The sequence below is a fragment of the Protopterus annectens genome, chromosome 2.part0, assembly GCF_019279795.1.
Source record: "Protopterus annectens isolate FY-2018-M chromosome 2.part0, PAN1.0, whole genome shotgun sequence".
In the NCBI taxonomy this organism is placed as follows: Eukaryota; Metazoa; Chordata; order Ceratodontiformes; family Protopteridae; genus Protopterus; species Protopterus annectens.
This window is the reverse complement of record NC_056728.1, coordinates 708182631-708204108: the sequence shown is the minus strand read 5'-3', so window position 1 is coordinate 708204108 and position 21478 is coordinate 708182631. Positions and strand designations below refer to the sequence as shown.

Here is a 21478-nt window from a genome sequence, read left to right as displayed (position 1 = left end):
GATGTAGTTTCCCACCAGGCATGGAAAGAGCTGAGTACAGTCAAACCCATTCCAAAAAGACCTGACAAATTCTTAGCTCCTCCCAAAGAGAGACCCCAGTGGAGCAAAAGGATTCCCAGTAGATGTTATGGTGGTATAGTGGCAGCCACTAAGAAAGAGCTAGCAGAACAGAGCTCTTCTGTTTATCCATCAGGGAGTCTAGGGCACTGGACAGATTTGGAAAACAAGTCTTTGTTTCTGCAACCTTCACCGTGAGGTCTCTTAATTAACTGACACATTTCAGGAGATTGCAGATGTTTGACCAAGGAGTTATCAAATTCTCTCAAGAGTCCATGTCTGCTGAGGATTTCAAAAGACAACTCCTTCAAAGACAGGAGAGGAAGTTCCAGTGGTAGACATCACCCTAGAGGCAGAGGAGGCCTGCAAAGTCAGGGATGTTCCATTGCTTCAGTCTAACAAGGGTATAGTCCGCATCCAGTCCGCCCAATACCAGGTATAGGCTGGTAGTCATGGCGCTGATGGTTGGCGTCAATGCATCCAGAAGTACTAATAAGCATGACCCGGTCCATCCCTCCAGCCTTTTTTGGCAGCGTGGTCGATGCAGGCAGAAGCAGTTTTGTGCAGGTTGGCGTTCTGATCTGAGATATTTCGGAGAGGTTTCCGACCCAGAGTTGGCTAAGCTAAATTTGGTGTTTTTTGTTTTTCTGTTTTTTTTTTTTCAACCGGGGATGTGAGAAGGATGTCAGAAAAACTGTATTCTTGTTTTTGTGGAAATAGATATGGATACTTTTTGCTTACCTTGTGTACCTTTAGAGACACTGCTGCGGCACGTTGTGTTATTGCAGCTCTTGTGCTAGGTTGCTTTACACTATAAGAGGGAGTTAGACTTTAGTAGGTGTTGAGTTGGGAAAGAAACGCTGTAATATAAATGCGTCCGGATGCTCCGATGCGCCGGCAAGAAGAGCGCAAGAAACAACAACAAAACCTCCTAGGGTTGAAGAACCGCAAACGGGACGCCGGTTCTTTTAGAGGCTCAGTGGAGCCAGAGGTTTAGCACTTAAATGGGGAAGGCCAGGATTACTCTGATTCCAGGAAGAGGCTTAGGCTGAACAAGTGGGCAAATGCTTCTTTGCAATGTTTTGATGCTGTGCAGGCTAGCCCTCCTCGAGGCTGCCACTAGTTCGTTCGGTTCAGGGCATGCCTGGTTAAGGGATCAAGAATCATTGAGCATGTTAAGACAAAGGATTTGGATGCACCTTTACAGTCTTGATGGTTGTTGTGTTTCTCGCCTGGCCTAAAGAGTTTTTTAAAAAAAATGGAGGACAAAGCAAATCTATAAACTGTTAAGGATTTTGCAGCACAGCCACCGGAAAAGTTTAGTAGAAATTGGCCTGCTAAGGGTGGACTTATCCTGTTTATGACTCCCAGTCTAGGACTTGAGGGGCAGGGGGTCCTTTAGTAGACCCAATGACTCATGTTCTGCCTTTTCAGCTGCCAGTAGATTGGGATTTTATTACTCAGAGATGGGTGTTGGACATTATTCACCCACGTTACAGGTTTTTTTTCCATACAATGCCCCCCTTTCAAAGGCATGCCAGCTCAACACTTCCAAGTTCAAGATTATCTGGATAACCAACAGCTTCCTCTGCTGGAAAACAGATCACTGGATGGTGGAGCAAAGATCAAGGAATAGTACCTTCATGTGCCTATCAAGCTAAGTTGTGCAGGATGCATTCAAGGTTGCAGAGCTGGAATCGCTATTATTGTTTCATTGATTGCCCTTATCATTTCTCTGCTCTAGACCAGAGTATTCACCAGATTTCTGGCTCCAGTGATAGCTTACTCAGGCTACAAGGAATTCAAATCTATCCTTAATTAGACGCACTGCCGATTTCTGGGCTCAAGAAAAGGAAGAAAATCTACAGCATCTGAACAATATTATATATGTTGCTGAGCTGAGGTATTCCCTAGGTATTCGAAGAAGTCTAGTAGTACAGTCCTCTACATGTGCTTTGTGGGTGTGAGACTGAATACAGCAACAGAAGACAGTTCTTTTTTTTAACCCCGACAAAACAGTCTAGTCTATCACTTACTTCCATCCATCAGTCTCATCAGTCCGCGCTGACTGCAGGTGGGACAGTCCTTCAAGCATTAGCATGCTGGCATCTGTTCTCTGGTGTTCCCAATGCCAAATGCATATGAGGAAGTTTACAATGTATCTCAAAATGTATGGACACAGCACTGCCAGGATTTAGACACACTGTCATTCCCATAATACTTGCCTTCAAAGGAATTTTTGTGGTGGGCTCAGGAATCATCTAAAGTGGAAAGTGGATACAGCCAGTGTGGCACATATACAGACAGCATCATATCATCATGATGCAGAGATATTAGCAGTCCAGTAGTCTTACTTACTTTCTTTCCAGGACACTCTTGTTGATTCTGACAACACAAAACAACCAACACAACTGCATCACACATCAAGGGAGCAACATTTCTTATCTCTATCCTAGGCAAGCAATGATTTTGGAGATGGGAGCTAAGCTAAGCTTAACTCTTAACTCAAGGTTTCAGTTTTCTGCCAGGAGCACAGACTCCTTTAGCAGATGTGTTAAGCAGACAAATCATCCCCCACAGTGGAAACTGGATCTTCATGTATTTCAGACATTGACAAACCTAGATCTGCCCGCTTTCGCCACTCCACTAAACCACCAGCTGCCACTGACAAAGTTCATCACACATCACATCACACAGCTGAAAAGTGGGATGCTCTGTCTTTCAGTTGGGAAAAATCTTCATGTGTATGCCTTCCACCTCTCTTCCAAAGGTGCTATTAAAGGTCAGACAAGACAGGCCAAGGATGATAGATGATGATGATAGCTCAGCCTCGCAACACTTACACCCACTACTACCACGGAGTCTGTGAAGAAGCCCATGGGCCTTTACCTCTGATTCTCATCTGTTATCTCAAGAGGACTCATCTGCTCAATGTCAAGCTTCTGAAACACAGGTCTCAAACTTCCCTCAACAAGTTTTAAATGTTAAGGTGGTTTCTAGTGTGGCTAAAAACCACTATATTCATTTGCCTACTTTTATGCAGACCCCCAAAATAAAGGAAAGTTATTCCCATCATGGCAAGGGAGGTTCCAGCTGGGATTAGGCCTCATTCCATGAGTTACCTGCTTATATTTTTTGTATATATTGTTCATGTTTTGGTGCAGGTTTGTTAGACTGCAGCAGCAATGGAATCCTCGAACATCTACATTTATGGTAGGTACAAAACTGTACTTTTCTGTGATTCATTTCTGGATAGACTCTTCCAGCTGTCCTGAAGTGTTGCCCGACTGTCCACCTCTGGATACAGACTGGAGCCAATCGCCCTTGCACCCAGATACCTGGTAAAATATAACAGAAGATTCCCGGGTGCTAAGAATAATATCCAGACATTATTCCATTCCATATTTTCAGCTTCCTGTTTGTAAAAGAAAAAAAGCTTCTCGACATTCTACCCATTCAGAGGAAAGCAGCAGTGCAAGAAATCCAAAAGCTGCTAGACGAGAGAGTCATCCAAGAGGTCCCACCAGACCAAATAGGAATTGTAACTTACTCGCATTTCTTTTTAAAAAGACAGGAGACCTTAGACCAATTCTGGATCTGAACAATTGAATCTGTACGTAACGAGGTCAAAGTTCCAAATGGTCATGATTCAGTCCATTCTACCATTTCTTCACAAGGATGATTGGATGTGCTCCATAGATTTTCAGGATGCGCACTGTCACATCAAAATGTACAGGTGATCCATAAGATATTTACGCTTTTAACTGGGAGCCAGTCATTACCAATTCAGAGCCTGCCCTTTGGACTCACCACAACCCCTAGAGTGTTTACCAAATGCATGACAGTATGGCTGCTCGCATGAGACTCCAAGGATTCCGAGTGTTATCATATCTTAAAGATTTTCTCCTCATGCCCCCTCCTTGCATCTCCTTTGACAGTCCATGGAGTATTTGCTGTAGATTTCCCAGTTGCTGGGGATAACAATAAATTAATGCCAAACCAAATTTGACACCATTTCAGAGCCTGGAGTTCATTGGTCACATCTGAACACTACAACGCAAATTGCATCATTACCAACTCCTCGCATAACCATGTTCACATCTCAGGTTCACAAGATCATTTCCCATCCATCTCCTCCAGCCAGATTAGTTCTTCAACCGCTAGGATCCAAGGCAACAGGCATAGTATTACTTCCCTTAGCACGATACTATATGTGTGTTCTCCAGTGGACTCTAGCTGTTCAGTGGTCTATTCTGTGACTACCTGTATCTTTTCCAGTCAAACTTACCCCAATTTGCAAACACTACATCCACAGGTGAATCCAGTTTGATATTTATCTGGGACAAGATTTTGTTTTACATCCCTCAGTGACCACATTGACTATGGTTGCCTCCCAGCTGGGGTGGGGGCATTTCTTGGGAAGGACTTTCCAAGGCACGTGGTCTCCCCAAGAGACCAGTTTGCATATCAGTGCGTTAGATGAGAGCAATCCTATTAGCATTGCAGGCATTTCAAGATGTTGTTCCTCTAGGGACTGTTGCAGTTCAGACTGACAACATATCTGTTGTTTGGTACATCAACAAACAAGGGGAACCTGATCTTTACCCTCTTTGTAGAGAGGCCATTGAGAGTGTGACAATGGGTGATCTGCTCAAACTGCTTTCTAGTTGCAGTGTACATACTGGGGAAAGCCAACGTCTTAGCAGTCAAATTAAGCAGGTCAACTTTTATGTCACATGAGTGGTCTCTTAAACAGTCCGTGGCTGAAGAGATTTTATTTATTGGCATTTGTTTACCAGGAAAGTCCACTGGGCCAAACAGAGCCCATTTTCAGTGGAGGCCCAGGGAGAAAAATCTCCACTTAAACACAAATAGAATACATAGTACGTCAAGGTATACATTTCGAGTATCTACAGGACCATTGCAGGAAAAGGTTTCTAAACAATATAACACTTAGAGTATATACAACACTTGATACACATTTAATAAGCCTAATTACAATGTAGTACAACTGAAGCTGACGTAGAAGTATGGGTGAATATAAAGAAATTATGTACAAAAGTGTACCTACACAAACTAAATTGCAGTGTAATACAGCTATAGTTGATGTACTATTATGGGTGAAAAAAGAAGCTAAGCCTGCAGAAGATGAAAAAAAGATTTCAAACTGGGAAGACATTTAGAGGCTACAGCCGTTATAGTATATGAGAGGAAAATAACTGATAGAATATGAGAAGGAATATGTAGGAAGTTGAGTGACAACAGTAGAGGTAGAAAGAAAAGGAGTAATAGAGATGGAGATTGAGAGAGAATGTCATAAGTAGTAATAGAAATATGAGAGTAACAAGGGAAAAAAATGTTGTTGGGGTCAGTCTTACTGCAACCTCCTCTCTTCTCCCCACAACAACAAATGCATCAGGTATTTTGCCCTTATCTCCTCTCAGGGGGAGTCACTAAGGGATGCTGTAGTCCACGTTGGACCATACGGTTTCCTCTGTGCGTAGCCTCCACTTCCCTTGATTCCCAAATTTGTACAGAAAGTAACTGGGTTGAAGAGCTCAGTCATCCTCATTTCTCCCTTTTGGCCTTTACAGATGTGGTTCCCCTCTTCCTGTGGACTGATGTTTCTTATCCTCTGTGGATACTTGAACCATTTCCAGATGATCTCTCACACCCCTGAGGAATGAGTCATCCCAATATTCAGGACCTCAAACTAGCCACATGGTTTCTCCACTTCCAGTAATGGTCAGACAGCCAAGGCTTTTCCCCCAGTACATACTATAATAATATCTTTGGAAAAAGATTCTACTAAGAAGGCTCCCAAGAGCACGTGGAAAAGATTCTCCCTTTGTGCATTGAAAAATTATGTTGACTATTTTTCCACTTCAGTTTCTGCTGTACTTGATTTTTTGACTGTTCTTTGTAATGAAGGAGCTAGTTCTTCTATGATTTTAGACTGCAGTTGGCAACCATTTCTAATTTTCATATAGGAAACAAAAATTACTCTCTGGATTCTTCCAAACTCTGTAAAGCATTTCTAAAAGGCATCTTTCTCCTTAGACCACTGATAATCCTTCACCTCCCTGGGATCTGACTGTTGTGCTTCAAGGTCCAACTCAAAAACTCTTTGAACCTTCAGCAAAACAATGATCTAAAATTTATTTCCTAGAAAACAGTCTTTAGTAGCTATTACTTCTGCAAGAAGGATGTCTGAACTCCAGGCTATTTCTTCAAAGTCTCTCTATATTATTTATCATAAAGATAGGGTTACTTTACTAAGAAACCCTTCCTTTTTACCTAAAGTGGCTTCTGAAGCAATCATTAACAGATCCATTCATTGACCAGTCTTCTTTGCAAATTTTTCAAATAAAGGATAATACATGCTACATCTCCTAAATGTGTACAGACAGTTACATGTATATCTGCACAGGACAAAACAAATCAGAAAGTTGGAATAGCTATTTGTTTCCTTCTCATCAAAAAGGCTGGGTTATCCAGTTTCTAAAGTTACTCTAGCTAAATGGATCACTGATTGCATTTCTTGGATCTATTCTCAGCAAGGCATTTCCCAACCTAAACCACCCAAAGCTCACTTAACTAGATCCATGGCTACTTCATTTGCTTTTTGGTCAAGAACATCTATTGATGATATTTGTGTAGTGGCCACATGGTGCAATGTTCATGCCTTTGATACTCATTACAAATTGTATCTTGTATCCAGAAGCAGAGCCATCTTTGGCTTGGTGGTACTCCAGAATATCCTTCCATGAGGAACACCCAAGGTGTAGCTGGGGACTCTGTCCCATGTCTTGAGAAAGAATGAAAAGGACAACATCAGATTTATAAGTCATGTACTCACTGTATGAATGTGCTAGGCATCTGTGTTGTCCATTTTCATTCCATCCATCACCATCCTTAAGTCTTCTGAAGGAACGTGTTGGATTGTTATGGGAACTTGTAGTTCCGGGTTTGAGCCCTTTTCTTTCAGCTATCCCTGTTTCTATCTAGTTTTAGGGTCTTTATGGCGACAAACCTGATCTGAGGTGTTGGGGATGGATAAGGGCGTTATGGGTAGAGGGAGGAGCCCGAGAGCTGGATCCAAATTCTACAGTATGGAGCCGAGTTGGATCCGAGGGTCAGATCGGAATCCATATATTGAGGAAGAATGAAAGTGGACAACACAGATGCCTAGTTATGGCGAGTCGAGGGGGTGCTGAATAGTTCTATGCCTGACTAAGAAGGGAATGACGTGGAGCCATGAAACTTGCAAGTTATTCAACATATCATGTCTGAAGTTTCTGTAATCGTACTGTAGATCAATGTGTGTATGTCTGTTTAAGAAGCTGTTTAAGAAGCTATACAAGGGCTTGCACAAGTGTATAAATACTGAGTATGTGCAAGTCTGACTGCCATTTTGTAATAAGCTGTTGAGATATAAGCATATATGTGTGCAAGCTCTGTCTGTTACAGTTTGTTTAAATTTACTGATGCTGCTATCCATCCTGATGTGTTTCTATGTAATAAAACACCTTAAACAAACTGCCTGCTTCGTCTTCAGTGTGCAAGGTAATGAGTGACATGGTGTCAGAAGTGGGAAATCCTCGTTGCTCACTATTTTCAGTACTCCGTTTGGAAGGTACAGATTTCTGATCATGCCATTTGGGATGCATTCTGCAAGTAAAGTCTTTCAATGTGCAATGGAGCAAATTCTTTCTGGGTATCCTTGTGCAATTATAGTAGACATACTAGTAGGAGGTAATGGTGAAGCAGAGCATGACAGAAACCTCAGAAAATTTCTGGAAAGGGCACGTCAAGTGAATCTTAAGCTGAATCCACAGAAATGCAAATTTAGGCTACGTGAAATCACTTATGTTGGTCATTTATTTACCAGTTCAGGCCTACGACCAGAACCTTATAAGCAAACAGCCATTATTGAGATGCCAACTCCAAGCAATATTCAAGCCCTGCAACGTTTTCTTGACATGGTTAACTACCTAGGCAAGTTCATTCCAGATTTGAGTCATGAATCAGCACTACTCAGAGAGCTAACATGTAAGGATATGTCTTGGTCTTGGTTGGAGCAACACCAGAGAGCATTTGATGTCCTGAAAGAGAGAATTGCCAGTTCACCTACTCTCAGATACTATGATGTCCACAAGCCAGTTACTCTTCCATGTGATGCTTCAAAATTTGGTCTTGGTGCAGTCTTTCTACAAGAGGGTCAACCTGTTGCTTATGCATCCAGAAATCTTACCCAAGCTGAAATGCAGTGTGCTCAGATAAAGAGCTTTTGGCAATTGTGTTTGCATGTTCCAAGTTCCATAATGTGTATAGTAGACCTATCCAGATCGAAACAGACCATCAGCCTCTAGTCACTATTCTGAGAAAGCCTCTGCATACAGTTCCAGCCAGATTGCAATGAATGATGTTGAGATTGCAAAAGTATCATTTCAGTCTTATCTGCAATAGAGGCAAACTTCCTTATCTTGCTATGTTCTCCAGATCACCCAGAAGTACCAGTGAACAGCATGAGAATGAGAGATTTGATTTTGAAGCCATGGAGGTGAGAAATTTTTCTTCCACACGTGTTGATGAGCTCAGAGATCAGACAGCTGCAGATGCAGTTTTACAAAAGCTCAACTACTTTCTGAAAGAAGAATGGCCGTCAAAGCAATCTACTTTACCTCCAGAAGTGCATAGTATTTTCCATACAGAGATGAGATTTTGTCAGACAATGGTATTGTCATGAAAGGTCCAAAAGTTATTGTTCCAAAGTCTTTGCAATATGAGTACATTACTATCTTGATGTCACCTAAGAGCAGACTCTAGTGAAAGAAGGGCGTGAGGACTAGTATTTTGGCCTTCTATGTCACAAGATATTGAAAGTACTTTTATCATGTTCTGTGTGCAATAGTACAAAGCCACATCAACAGAAAGGACTACTTCAGCTGAACCAGATTTCTGAACTACCTTGGTTGACAGTAGCCACTGACATTTTGAGTGGAATGGTCAACATTATTTGGTGTTAGTAGACTTTTATTGCAGTTGGTTCGAGATTGACCTACTTACTAATCTAGCATCCATTACAGTCATTACTAAGATGAAGCATAATTTTGCAGTGCATGGATCTCTGCACAAAGTTATTTCTGACAATGGCACGCAGTTTACAAGCCAGCAGTACAAAAGATTTGCTGATGAATGGGACTTTACTCATGTCACGAGTAGCCCTGAGTATTCGCAGTCAAATGGTTTGGCAGAATGTGCAGTTCAAAGTGCAAATCAGTTTCTAGAGAAGTCGAAATGAGACAATCGTGATGTTTTCCTAAATCTCTTGAATCTTAGAAATATTCTTAGTGATAAACATCTTGGTTCACCTGTTCAGAGACTTCTGTCAAGACCAATCAGAACCACATTACCAGTCAGTAGTCAGTTGTTGGTTCCATGTGTCAAGAACAGGTCAGTGAAAGCCAGTCTGTTGAAGAAGCAGTTAACCCAGAAGTCCTATTGTGATAAGACCAGCAAACCGCCCAATTCATTACGAGAGGGAGAAGTGGAAAGGATGCAAATGTTCAAAGGTTATGATTGAACTGGAGTTGTGAAGAACATCTGCCCAGAGCTGAGATTGTACATTGTGGAATCACAAGGAGTTGACTTCAGGCAGAATCAGAAGCATTTGATACCGGTGATCGAGCCTATACCACAGCATATAGCCTGTGAGAAAGAATCTTTATCTCAGAGTTTTCCAGTATTCCAGTTCCAGTGGAAGTTCCAGGGAACCTCCCCATTCCTGTGATGAATCCCGAAGTTCCTGATATGAGTTGTTCACTATAAACTGTCCCTGTTGCTAAATCCAGTCCTGATTGTTGCATTACGAGATCTGGTAACATCTCCATACCATGTTCTAGATACATGGCAACTTGGACATGAGCATTGTGTTTGTTTCTAAATGTCTATATTAATGCATGCCTAATCGCAATGTCATTTTGATAAAGGGCAATTATTTTTTAAGAGGGGGGATGTAGAGGAGTGTGTGTGTATGTCTCTAAGAAACTATCCGAGGGCTTGCACAAGTGTATAAATACTGAGCACGTGCAAGTCTGACTGACATTTTGCAGTAAGCTGTTGAGATGTAAGCATGTATGTGTGTAAGGCTATGTCTGTTAATCAATTTGTTTATATTTACTGATGCTGCTATCCATCCTCATGTGTTTCTATGTAATAAAGCATCTTAAACGTACTACCCCTGCCTGCTTTGTCTTCAGTGTGCAAAACGACAAGCGATATCTGACAAAAAGTCTGAAATCTGGTCACTGAAATACTGCACTGCTGCTGCAGTCACCTCCAAATCACTTGAAAATTGCCACCCTTTCAAAACTCTTTTAAGGTTTGGAAACAGGAAATAGTCAGATGGAGCAAGATCTGGTGAGTAGGGTGGATGGTCTATGTACGCCAACCCCAATTTTGTCAAAACAGCCTTCATTTTGCCAGCCTTGTGAGCAGGTGCATTGTCTTGCAAAAAGAGAATTCCTTTCCACCGCTTCCCTGTCGTCTTTTCTTTCAATGCCTTCTGTAATCAGCACAGCAAGTTACAGTAGTATTCTGCATTAACTGTTTGGCCCCTGGGAAGATAGTCAGTCATTACAACACCTTTCTGATTCCAAAACACTGTGGCCATGACAGTTCCTGTTGACTTTTGGGTCTTGAACTTCTTTGGCCTTGGTGAACCTGTGTGCCACCATTGCATGGACTGTTGTTTTGTCTCAGAATCATAGTGGTGTAACCATGTTTCATCAACAGTAAATAGTTTCAAAAAGTTGGCACCAGCTTAATAAAAATGCCAAAAAATCAACATGGAAGTGTCCACCCAGCTTCTTGGTTGACAGCTTCTGCATACCCAGCTGCCCATGGATTATAAAAACAGCATGTTCCCTGGAAATCTGTAGTGTCTCAGCAGTTGCTTTAGCCATTATTCACCGATCTGCCAAAATCCAGTCATGGACATGGTCAACAATTTCAGGAAACGACAAGGTTTGAGGCCTCACAGACCTTGCTGCATCTTTGGTCTTGAAATCTTCATGCTGAAAATTTGCACACCACTTCTTCACAGCTTAGTAAGAAGGGCACGTGTGTCACTCAATGTTTGTATCATGCATTCATGGATTTCCTTTGGAGTTTTCTTCTGCAGGAATTAGAACTTCATGACAGCTTGGAGTTCCACATTAGAAAATTCCACACTTTTCATTGGCATGGTTCAATCAATTATCTGAAACCGTGTAAAAACATAGCGTTACAATTCTGCAAATTGGCACTTAGATGAAGTATCCCTCTTTTCAGCTACAGAGACAAAATAAAGTTCAGAATTTAGAATGTTGGTTGAACTTAGACCTTTTTAGCACCCACTCGTACATAAGTTTCTTTGCAATGCCAGAGTGGGGTATTGTATCCAGTGCTTAGCTAGGTCAAGGTAGGCAGTATGCACAATTTTGCCCTTATCCATTGCCTTGGTGACCTTATCAAAGAAGTATTCCAGGTGCAGTAGGTATGACCTGCCTTTGATGAAACCAAACTGGTTTGGGTCCAGTGTTTGAAGGTTTTCTATGTCATTGTTAATCATTTCCATGATAATTCCTTCCATATGAGACTAGTCAGACTAATGGATCTGTAGTTCCCAGGACCTGTTGGTGATCTGCCCTTGTGCAAAAATCTGATTGTTGCAGTCTTCCATTCATGTGCCACAAAGTCTGTGCAGAGGCTGTGGTTGAATACTGACTACAGTGGCCCTGATAGACCATATTTCAAGCTTATTTAGGAGACATCCTTTGATATTATTGGGGCTTACTGAAGCTGTTTTCTTGGTCGTATAGAGTGCATCCAAGACTTGTTCCCTACTGACAGAGGGATTCTTAAATGGTATATTCTTGGTGTGGCTGGTGGGTTGAGATGGGTAAAGTTGGAGCTGAATTTGTAAGCCACAAGATTTGCTATATCTCCCAGTTCCCTGAACATGGTTCCAGTTGCCAAAATTTTGGCACATTGTTGTATGCTGCCTATGAGGTTTTGGACATCGTTCAAAAGGCCTTATGGTTGTCCTTGCCTGGGATGCCATCTTTACTTCAAAATTTTCGTTTTTGGACTTGATTAGTCCTCTTAGTTATCTGTTCAGTTTCAGGGTTCATCTTTTTGGTGTTATACTTCCTAATTTTATCTTTTTTTTTCTGTACATCTTGTCATTTTGAATTCTACCAGGGTTGTTTTTTGTGTTAGTTTTGGACTTCTGAGTGACATAGCCTCTTTGCAGTCATTGACATGGCTATACACAGCTTATGTGAATAATTCCCCACAGGCTGCTGTGTTATCTGGGTTTGGAGAGGCTTGAAATTTTGACAGGTTATTACTTAGTAAAAGAGAGTTTGCCTTGGAGTAATATCTGACTGTTACTGGGTTTGCTTGTGTTACAGAATTGATTCTTATTTCGAAGAAGATTTCTTTGTGATCTGACCTTATCCGAGAGAACACGACATTGGAGGGGTGGAGCAGAGTTCTACCGTACTTATGAGTACCAGGTCCAATATGTTTACCTCTAGAGGCCATATGCACTAACTAGTTTATAGTCTAGGATAGTCATGAGTTAAAATACGAGGGCTATCTGACCATCTGTGCTAGAGGAACCATGCAGGGATGTCATCTTTCCTCTCAGTTATTTGGTTTATATTTAGAAATGTTAGGAAAAAAATAACGACGAGGGATTCAAACATTCAAGGATATAACTGGTGCAATAATCAAGAAAAGTTAGTATTATATGCTGATGTTGCTATTTTTGTACTTTATATATCCATAAAAAGACATTCCAGTGTTGTAGAACATTTTGAGAGAGTTTCACAGTTTTTCAGGATGTCAAAAAGTGACTAAAATAAAAGCAATTGTGGTAAAGTATACAGCCGTGCATGAACCAGCTCAGCAGTACATTTTTGCTTATGGGGTCATAATAAGTTGAACATTTTAGGTACATGGATTAAATGATTCTGTCATGTTAGCTAAAGATATGTAGGAAGACCCTGAACAGATGATCATACAAACATTATTTAATCATGTAACAGTTTATACAAGCAATCACAAAACAGTTTATACAAACAATGATGGAAACTATTGCTAAAAGCTTATATGGCAAGACAGGCCAGGCTGCCAAGTGTATCCACAATCCAGAAGGATGCTGCAGGTTGACTAATGGCTCAGAGATTTCTCAGGACAAGCATAGATTCTTTGTTCTGGGTAACCCCAGCATGATAAATGGAGAAATACTTATTCAAGAGAAGCCCATCCTCCAACAGGCAAGTGCACTGCCATCAGCATTGTGCCCTTCATCCTGTCCTTCCTAGAATATGAAGCTTGAGTTTTCCATGGCTCGATCAGCACAAGCTGGACCAGATGTACACAGCAGGGGGGGGTCAAGTAATCAAGAGAACCAGTCAAGGCTGTGTTGTAGACCTCAACTGCTTCAATAACATTCCCAGCACTGAACACCTGCAAATGTTAATGTAAGGTGGCAATCAGTGAGTTGGATGCGACTCTACTCGCATACATTCCTGCAAACAATCAAACCATGATCTGTGAGCACTGCAGGAGGTAAATGTTCCATAAAGTGAATTGGGCTATGGGCAGACCAAATTATAGGTTCTACCAGAAAGTCACTGATCACAGCTCCCAAATGTAACACCAAATCCTTCATACACCTAAATGTGTGGGTAGTAGAGGTAACCACCTGGACAGATCCAAATCTCATCATAACTGAAAATAATTATTTTAAAAGATTGTGACTCTGCATTTATCCAAATGTTAATGCCACGTGGAGTTTACCATGTGCGCAACAATAGAACAAAGAAGTCAGGAAAGTTCTAAAGAAACATCCTTGCATTACGCGATGGCTGATTGACTAGAAAGTGTTGACAGTTCATATTATCTAATACTTCCCTTTACATTCCTTAACCATCCCACTTCAGAATATTACTTTTATTTTTTATTTCTTAGTTTATAATCTGTTTTATTACTGCGGTGCTGGTGCTGCGGTAGCGTTGTCACCTCACAGTTAGGCGTTGCCCGTTCAATTCTCAGACAGTCTTCTGTGTGGCGACATGCGTGAATGGGCGTTCCTTCGTTGAAGGTTTTGCGTTAGGCCCGGCAAGCCAGCACGTAAAAATCTACTGCCAATCATTAGCGGACCGGAGTTCTGCTGTGGCGACCCCTAACCGGGAAAAGCCGAAAGACACAAACAAACAAGTTTGTAATCTGTTTTAGTTTTTGTTTTTTCATTGATGCATTTGTTTTGTTTGTTGGTTTCTGCATTCTTGCAGAGTTTTATGTACAACACAGGTTGGCCATTCTTTCTACCACAAAAGTCAGCATGACCATATTTTCCTTCCTATACTGAGACACCACTATTATCGCAGCAACCCCTTCCTGTTGATCATTAATTGCAGGAAATGTATCTATTGTGTTGAAAAAATATTTATAAAAACCATAACACATCACAAGGAGCTTTAAAAGGCACATAGCAGGATTTTTATACAAAAATATTACTAAATGAAGTATAGAGTGAATATACCAAAGTGCAACCTTTTTGTTGGAAGTGGAACGTATTGTATAACAGACAAAGTAAAACTGTTTTGGTTTTACCAACATTCCTTACTCACTATTTATATTTATGGGACATACCACTTAACTACATGTAAATGATGCTCCCTTTTCAATGTTTTTAAATAAACCATGTATGTTTATGTACCTGTATGTATGTTAGTATACCAGAAACTTTTTTTTTCTGTAATAATGTAGGTTACATATTTTTGAAACATTGCATGTGTTCCATCAGTTTGGCATATTTAAGAGCAGAGTTGATCTATATTTTGGCATCGCTAGGTACTCCTGTGAACAACAGTTAAATGTCAGGGGATTCATTAAAGAAGAGTAAATGCTTGTGAGGTTACAACTTTGTGTCATTATTGCAAATTCTTTCTGCTTCCTGATACCGGCATATATTTATCTGATGAGGTTTCTGGCAGCTTTACAGTATGCCATTTCTTAAACTGTGGTCAGGAGTCTTTTTCAAATGTAATCTCTTAATCAATCAATACAATTTCCATATATAACAGCTACCCCCCCCCCCAGTAGCAGCATTAATTTCATCAACAGTTACCTCATGTGATCATTGTTATACCAAGCTGTTATTGCATCTATCGGACTAATCCAGTTGTGACTGTAACAAACATTTTCAACTAAACGTCCTAGTATTGTTAAACATTTAACTTCAGATCAAGTAAACTTTAACAACCAAGACAGTTTTGAAAAAGGACTTCAGTTTAGAAACGAAAGAAAAGCCTTCAGATACTGCTATAGCTATCCTTGTATGTATTTGAGTTCATTTAATCATAGTATTTATATGACACTGCATTCCTTTCATTGTTTGTAAATAATCATAGATTCATACTAGGCTAACTGCCCTTGTGGGCCATTTTAAGCCTAGCCAATTATCCCATGTGAGAATCAAACCCTGCACCTGCTGTTTGTAAGGTGAACACCTTAACCATTATGCCAACCTCCCAACAGTGCACTAATGAAATTCTTGCTTTCAGCATTGGAACCATGCAGTATGATTTTCAACTTCTAAACCTTTTCTTTCCATCTGTCCAGGTATTCCACCTTTCTGACTTTTTTCCCTGTCTTGCTAAACTGTTCCTTTTACCACATTTCCTCCACTACCTACATTATATCTTTTAATGTTGGAACATCTTCCTATCTCCATTGTCTAGTAATTGCTTTCTTTGCTGCCTTGAAACAGCCACAGTATTAATGGTTTCTGTTATTCCCCACCAAGCTAAGAAATAATGCCTTTCAGATATCTACTTTTCTTTCCCTATTATTCCATTTGATATTTTGTATATTGCATTTTAAACCCTTGTAGTTTCTCTCACCTACAGCATATGTGTTAGCAGTCTCCTACCTACCTTTCCCTACATCTTTAGCAGCTACTGTTGGTTGTGCGGATTACTTTTGATGTCCAATGTGGCATACAGAAATATTTGCAGAGGCATTTCTGTGCAAATATTCTGAATTTCATAATTCTGATTGCCTTGGTTGGGACTATACATATGTGTTTCCACTGTGTCCGGTTGTAGCTTCTAGCCCTTTTAACTTAGTCTCTTAAGTGTTGCCATTTGTGTCCCATTGAGTAGCGTACCCTCTCCAAGCCAAGTAAGCCAGTTTTACCATTCATGGCCATTCCTTGTATTTCTTCAAGATCCAGCTAGTGTCTACACTAATACTTTAATATTGGACTTAACCCTTCCATCACATAACATCTGTCCCTCCCTACCATGTGATTTCAGTACTGAATTGCCGTCTTCATCTTGTACCACCTATAAGCTATAGTGTTTCCCCAACATTAATTCTCTTCTTATCCTATAAAGAGTATGCCTGGTTTCCATTCCACCTGTGGGGCTGAGCTAAAATTTTTACTTGCAGTCTTTTTCATGACTATTAACAGTGAGTGTTATACTTTCTCTGTCTGCCTGGCCCAAAATGTCTTGCCCTCATCCATTGTTTTAATTGTCAACATCTCTTTCCGTACTGCTTGGTATCGATTGTCATGACATTGTGCCATCCTGTTCCATTGTAAATATTTCATGATATCTGGGGGTCCCAACCCTCTCTGATGCCTTGGAGTACCACCTAATCCCACACAAATCTTGGCAGAGCTCCCACCCAGAAAAAAATCTCTCATCCAAATTTTTTATTTAGTTAAGGCATATGTTTCTGGTATTGACCAAAAAGATTGCCCTAGGTGTATTATGTGAGATAGCATATGCCAGTTTAAGACTTGCATCCTCTGCTCCATTTCTAGTCCTAGCTACTTCTGTTTTTGTAGCATCCCCATAATTCTTTTCATAACTTCCCTAAGAGAATATCTTAAAGCTTTGTTGTGTCTTTTAACTTGAATCCTTGATGGTGTATCTCCTCAGTAACTGGGGGGAGCTGCTGGAACTCACCATCTGTTGCCTAATGTTGATGACAATCATTTTGGATTTTTCCACGTTTACTGTATACCCTGATGTTCTCCCATAAGTAGAAAGAAGTTAGAATAATTTATTGGCCTCTGTTTAATGTTAATCTTGTCTAGCGTTAAGATGACATCATCTACATATAAAGCTATAGGTTTATAGGTTGGTACTAGACTATCAGCCCTAGGGCCTATACAAGCCTAGCCATAACAATTCCCTGGCTATTTCTTCCCACAATATTTACTTCCCTGGACCCCTGTCTAGCAGGGCGATTGACGTGCTCCCTGGGGTGAATTTCCTCTCTCCCATTCAATCGTCAAGGTTCCTTTTGAAGAGGGCCAAAGGGACGCTCTGCTTGACATGTATGGGCAGTCTATTCCAGAGTCTGGGGAGTCTCTGGGTCAGGAACATATCCCTCCAGCATGTTTTTTTCATTGTAATGACAAGGTTTAGATTCCTGGAGCATGTGGCTCTGAGGGATTGGGATTTCTTTAAGTGTAGTATGTCTAACAGTTCTGGGTTTGTCATGGCCTTGTATGTTAAGCAGAAATCGCCTCTGAGTAGACGATATGTGACATAGTATAGCTGGAGTTTTTTTTAGACGGTCAGCATAGGGCATCTGCTTTAGGCCTGTGATTCTTTTAGTGAGGTAATTTTTTGGCCTTTCCAGTTGTTGAAGATGTCTTATATTCAGTTAGTTAGTCCCCCAGGACTATCTGCCTGGTTTTGAATGTTTTATGCACTCTGCCAGTGGTCCTCTATTGATGGCAAATAAACGGAAGGACAGCAGGCAGCCTTGTCTTATACCCCTTGTTAAGTGAAACTACCCAGACAGACCTGCCAATAGCCTTCATCCTAGTCATACAGCCTGCATGTATTGATCCCAGCAAGTTCACCAAGCGTTTTTCTCTCTGTCTCTCTAAGAATTTGAAATAGGAAGTCCCTCTGTGCTCTGTCAAAGGCCTTTTTTGTGTCTAGACTTAATACTGCTGTTGTCCTTCTTACAATATTGGCATCCTGTATCACCATTAATATTCTTAATATGCTGTCAAATGCTCAATTTCGCAAGTTGGCCTGGATATATTATGTCTGGAAGACTTTTTGCCAATCGTGTGGCCCATGTTATCATAAATATTATATAAATGTGATTTAAAATAGTGATTGGTCTCTTGAGTCTGGGCCCACCAAATCTTTCCCCTCCTTAGGCATTACCACCACTATTCCTTTTCTCCACCACTCTGGTACTCTCAGATCGTCAACAGTATTATTTGTGAGCTTTATTCATACATCAAGTAGCTTATCCCATCCCGTTTTTCATACTTCAACAGGTAAGTCATCAGTTTGTGGAGACTTAGCACTAGCAGCCAACATTTGTTTATGAGCAGATGGACCAAAATCTTAGTCTGGTGTAAATCTAAAGGCATTAGACCTAAGGCTCCCATGGTACAGCAGCCTGTCCTCGTATGTATCAGTTAAGATGCATCTATCTTGCATTTTAGTGTGTTATTAGATCTGCCTTTGACTGTTGTGTCCTAAGTGAAATAACATTTAAGGGCATCATACATTTGAGACCCCCTGCAAAGTCCATGACAACACCATGGAACTGGAGTTTTATAATAGAAGAAATTGGCCCTAACTCCCTTTCAGCTGATAGCCTTTGCACATTTTAAGTTTCTTTTTTTGAAAGCTGTGTTTTTGTTAGCCATCACTTGAGCCATGACAGTTACAGGCCTGTATCTGTAAGGTTCTATATGTGTTATTCCACAAAGACAGCATAGCCCATGGGAACAACCTGGCCATCCAGTTACTGATTTGTTTTTTGACCTCAGAAGAATAGAGGAAAACATTCTGTACTTTTTGAATATTTATAGACAACTTTGTTTCTGCCCTGATAGAGCTAAGAATTTTAGGAAAACTGTTAAAACTATTTGTTTCTTTCAAGGAAGATAAGTAAGAAAACCTCTGAGTAAATCTTACCTACTTGGCTGGAAGATTGTATTGCCTCTTTTGTGCATTTGGCACAGAGGATTAAGGCTGGGAGCTGTACTCCCTGTCGTATAGGGTTTGATGAAGTTGTTTGCCTAATATATTAACTTGAGCAAATCATTTAACCAGACATTGCTCCCAGGTAACCCCTGCAAAGGGAGTGCGTGTCTCCAGTGGGCCTATGTGATTAACAAATAAGTATTGTTATTACGCAAACCACGAAGTATGTAAACAAATAAATAAAACAACAAATAGCCAGGTAATCCACTTTTATTAAACAATATTGTTATTATTCTAACCTATTCAAGCACAACTTGGATCAATAGATGGGAGATAAATTTACCCTGGTCTGACACCTATGTTTTTGTTAGAGGGATACACCTTGTAAATGGTTCACCACTTATGCTTGAGTTATAAAACCCCATAAAACCCATGGGACCAGTTTTGGCTAATATTTTTGGGATGCATAACTAGGCTTAAATGGCCCATTAGGATTGTTGGCTAATAAACTCCTTTGATCTTGACAAGGCCTGTCATATTACTACACAGTCCACAAGGGCATTTCCTAAAACCTAGTAGTCTTTTCAGGGATATTTCTACAATAAAACATTTATGAGGCAGTTATGCGGACCTCATTCAGACCTTCTCTCGGCAATACAAGCAGAACATCTTCTCCAGGAGCTGGGTAGCAGAGTTTGCCACATAAGAACTGCAGGATTTTTGTGTTTTTTTTCTTCGTCGTTCTGGTCAGTTTAGTACTCTGTCTTATGTGATGAGTTGTACTGCAGCAGTGACCTGTTAGGTGTGTGTGTGTGTGTGTGTGTGTGTGTGTGTGTGTGTGTGTGTGTGTGTGTGTGTGTGTGTGTGCAAGTAAGATTACTGTGTACTTTGTTCTTCCGTCCATCGTTATAATTTTATTTTGCAAAATGCCTGAAGTCAGAGTTTTCCCCTTTCCCATTTAGGGTAATGCTGTGTCTACCTAATCTTCAGATGTACCCTACAGTCAGGGCATACTGTATAACCCATGGGGTGGCTTTTTGCAGATCAGTTGCTGGTGGTCTTTATGCTGTCCAAAAATGGTGCTGGCATGTCTCCCCTTTATATTGTATGCCCAACTGATGCCCTTGGCATAAGGAAGGTGACCCAGTATAGGATGCCTGAGAGTCCGTCTAGATGGTTAGCTGTCCAGCTGGTGGTATAATTCATATGCGATGAAACATGCCGCAGTAGTGATCTCATTTGAACATGTATGGTTATGGTAAGTGTCCTCACACAACTGTACTTTGTCGCTTAGAACCATGTGACTTGTCATTTCAGGAACCAGAATGCTTTCAGCAGTACATTTTGCATGCATTGTAAAAGGCAAACCTGAATCAGTTCTATTTAAGTTTTGAGTCTCTCATTATGCTGTGTTAGTGTAATGTATGGCGATATGTGTTCCAAGTCATTCTTTCTTAAAATATTGCTTTACCTTTCATAGCTACATTGTTTTATACCTTTACATGCTGTAAATACACCATGTGAAACCCCTGATATAAAGTCAGCAAATAGTAATATACAAAACTGAGAGCAGAAAATACATGAAGTTTTAAAAATGGGATATTTACAAATTAAAAATACTTTTGTAGATTGTAATTTTTCATTTTCCTTAGACGAGAGGAAGTTTATGGAGAAGCCCAGCGCACCCTTAGAGCAGTTCTAAGCCAAAATGAGAAAGAAAGCAGTAAGAAGATGCCAGCTTTCCCCGACATGGTGAACTATATTCAAGAAAAGGTAACTGTGTGCTTGCAAAAGTTGCTTAAAAACAGAACAGTCATGCAATTAGTTGGCAGATTGTTGTACTAATTGTTTACCTCTGCTAATTTGTGGCTATTTCGTAGTTCATGCTTCAGAGTTTAACATCATTTTAGGACTGAAGACATTAGGTTCAATTCTAAGAGCTCATGGAAACTTAGCTGAAAGCCATCTCTCCAAGATATTTGGAGGCCCAAGCTACAAACCTTGCCTTAAGAATATCTGTGCAGCTGTCGTCCATAAAGAGCAGTGATCAGCAAGACACTGCAGCAGTGACCACGGTGGAAGAACAGAAGATTGGAGTGATGGAAGACAGCAGCTGGTTATATCTGTGGACACAAAGCAAACTTCACTGGCAGAACCTTTGCAAAGTGAAGGATTTAGTGTGGAAAATCCAACACAGATAATGTTGCAGCATGATGGAACAGTGAACCCCCAAAATACAGAGCAAGTGGAGCGGGAGGTATCGAGTAGGGTCTATATTAGATAAACGAAAGTTTATGTTACTGAACGCTGACATGATTGAAAATCCCAGAACTCGAAACTGCAATTGTGGGGGGCTGCACCCCCCCCCTGCTAAATATATATTCCAA

The 21478-nt window shown here is 40.6% G+C and overlaps 1 protein-coding gene across 1 annotated transcript in view; it reads left to right on the top strand.

Annotated features, from left to right (window-relative positions):
- ECPAS (Ecm29 proteasome adaptor and scaffold) overlaps positions 1-21478 on the top strand; it is a 2158898-nt gene that overhangs the window by 680032 nt on the left and 1457388 nt on the right. Inside the window, exon 16 of the mRNA XM_044061033.1 lies at positions 20744-20864. Within this exon, the coding sequence (XP_043916968.1) occupies positions 20744-20864 (121 nt within the window). The remainder of the gene's footprint in view (positions 1-20743; positions 20865-21478) is intronic.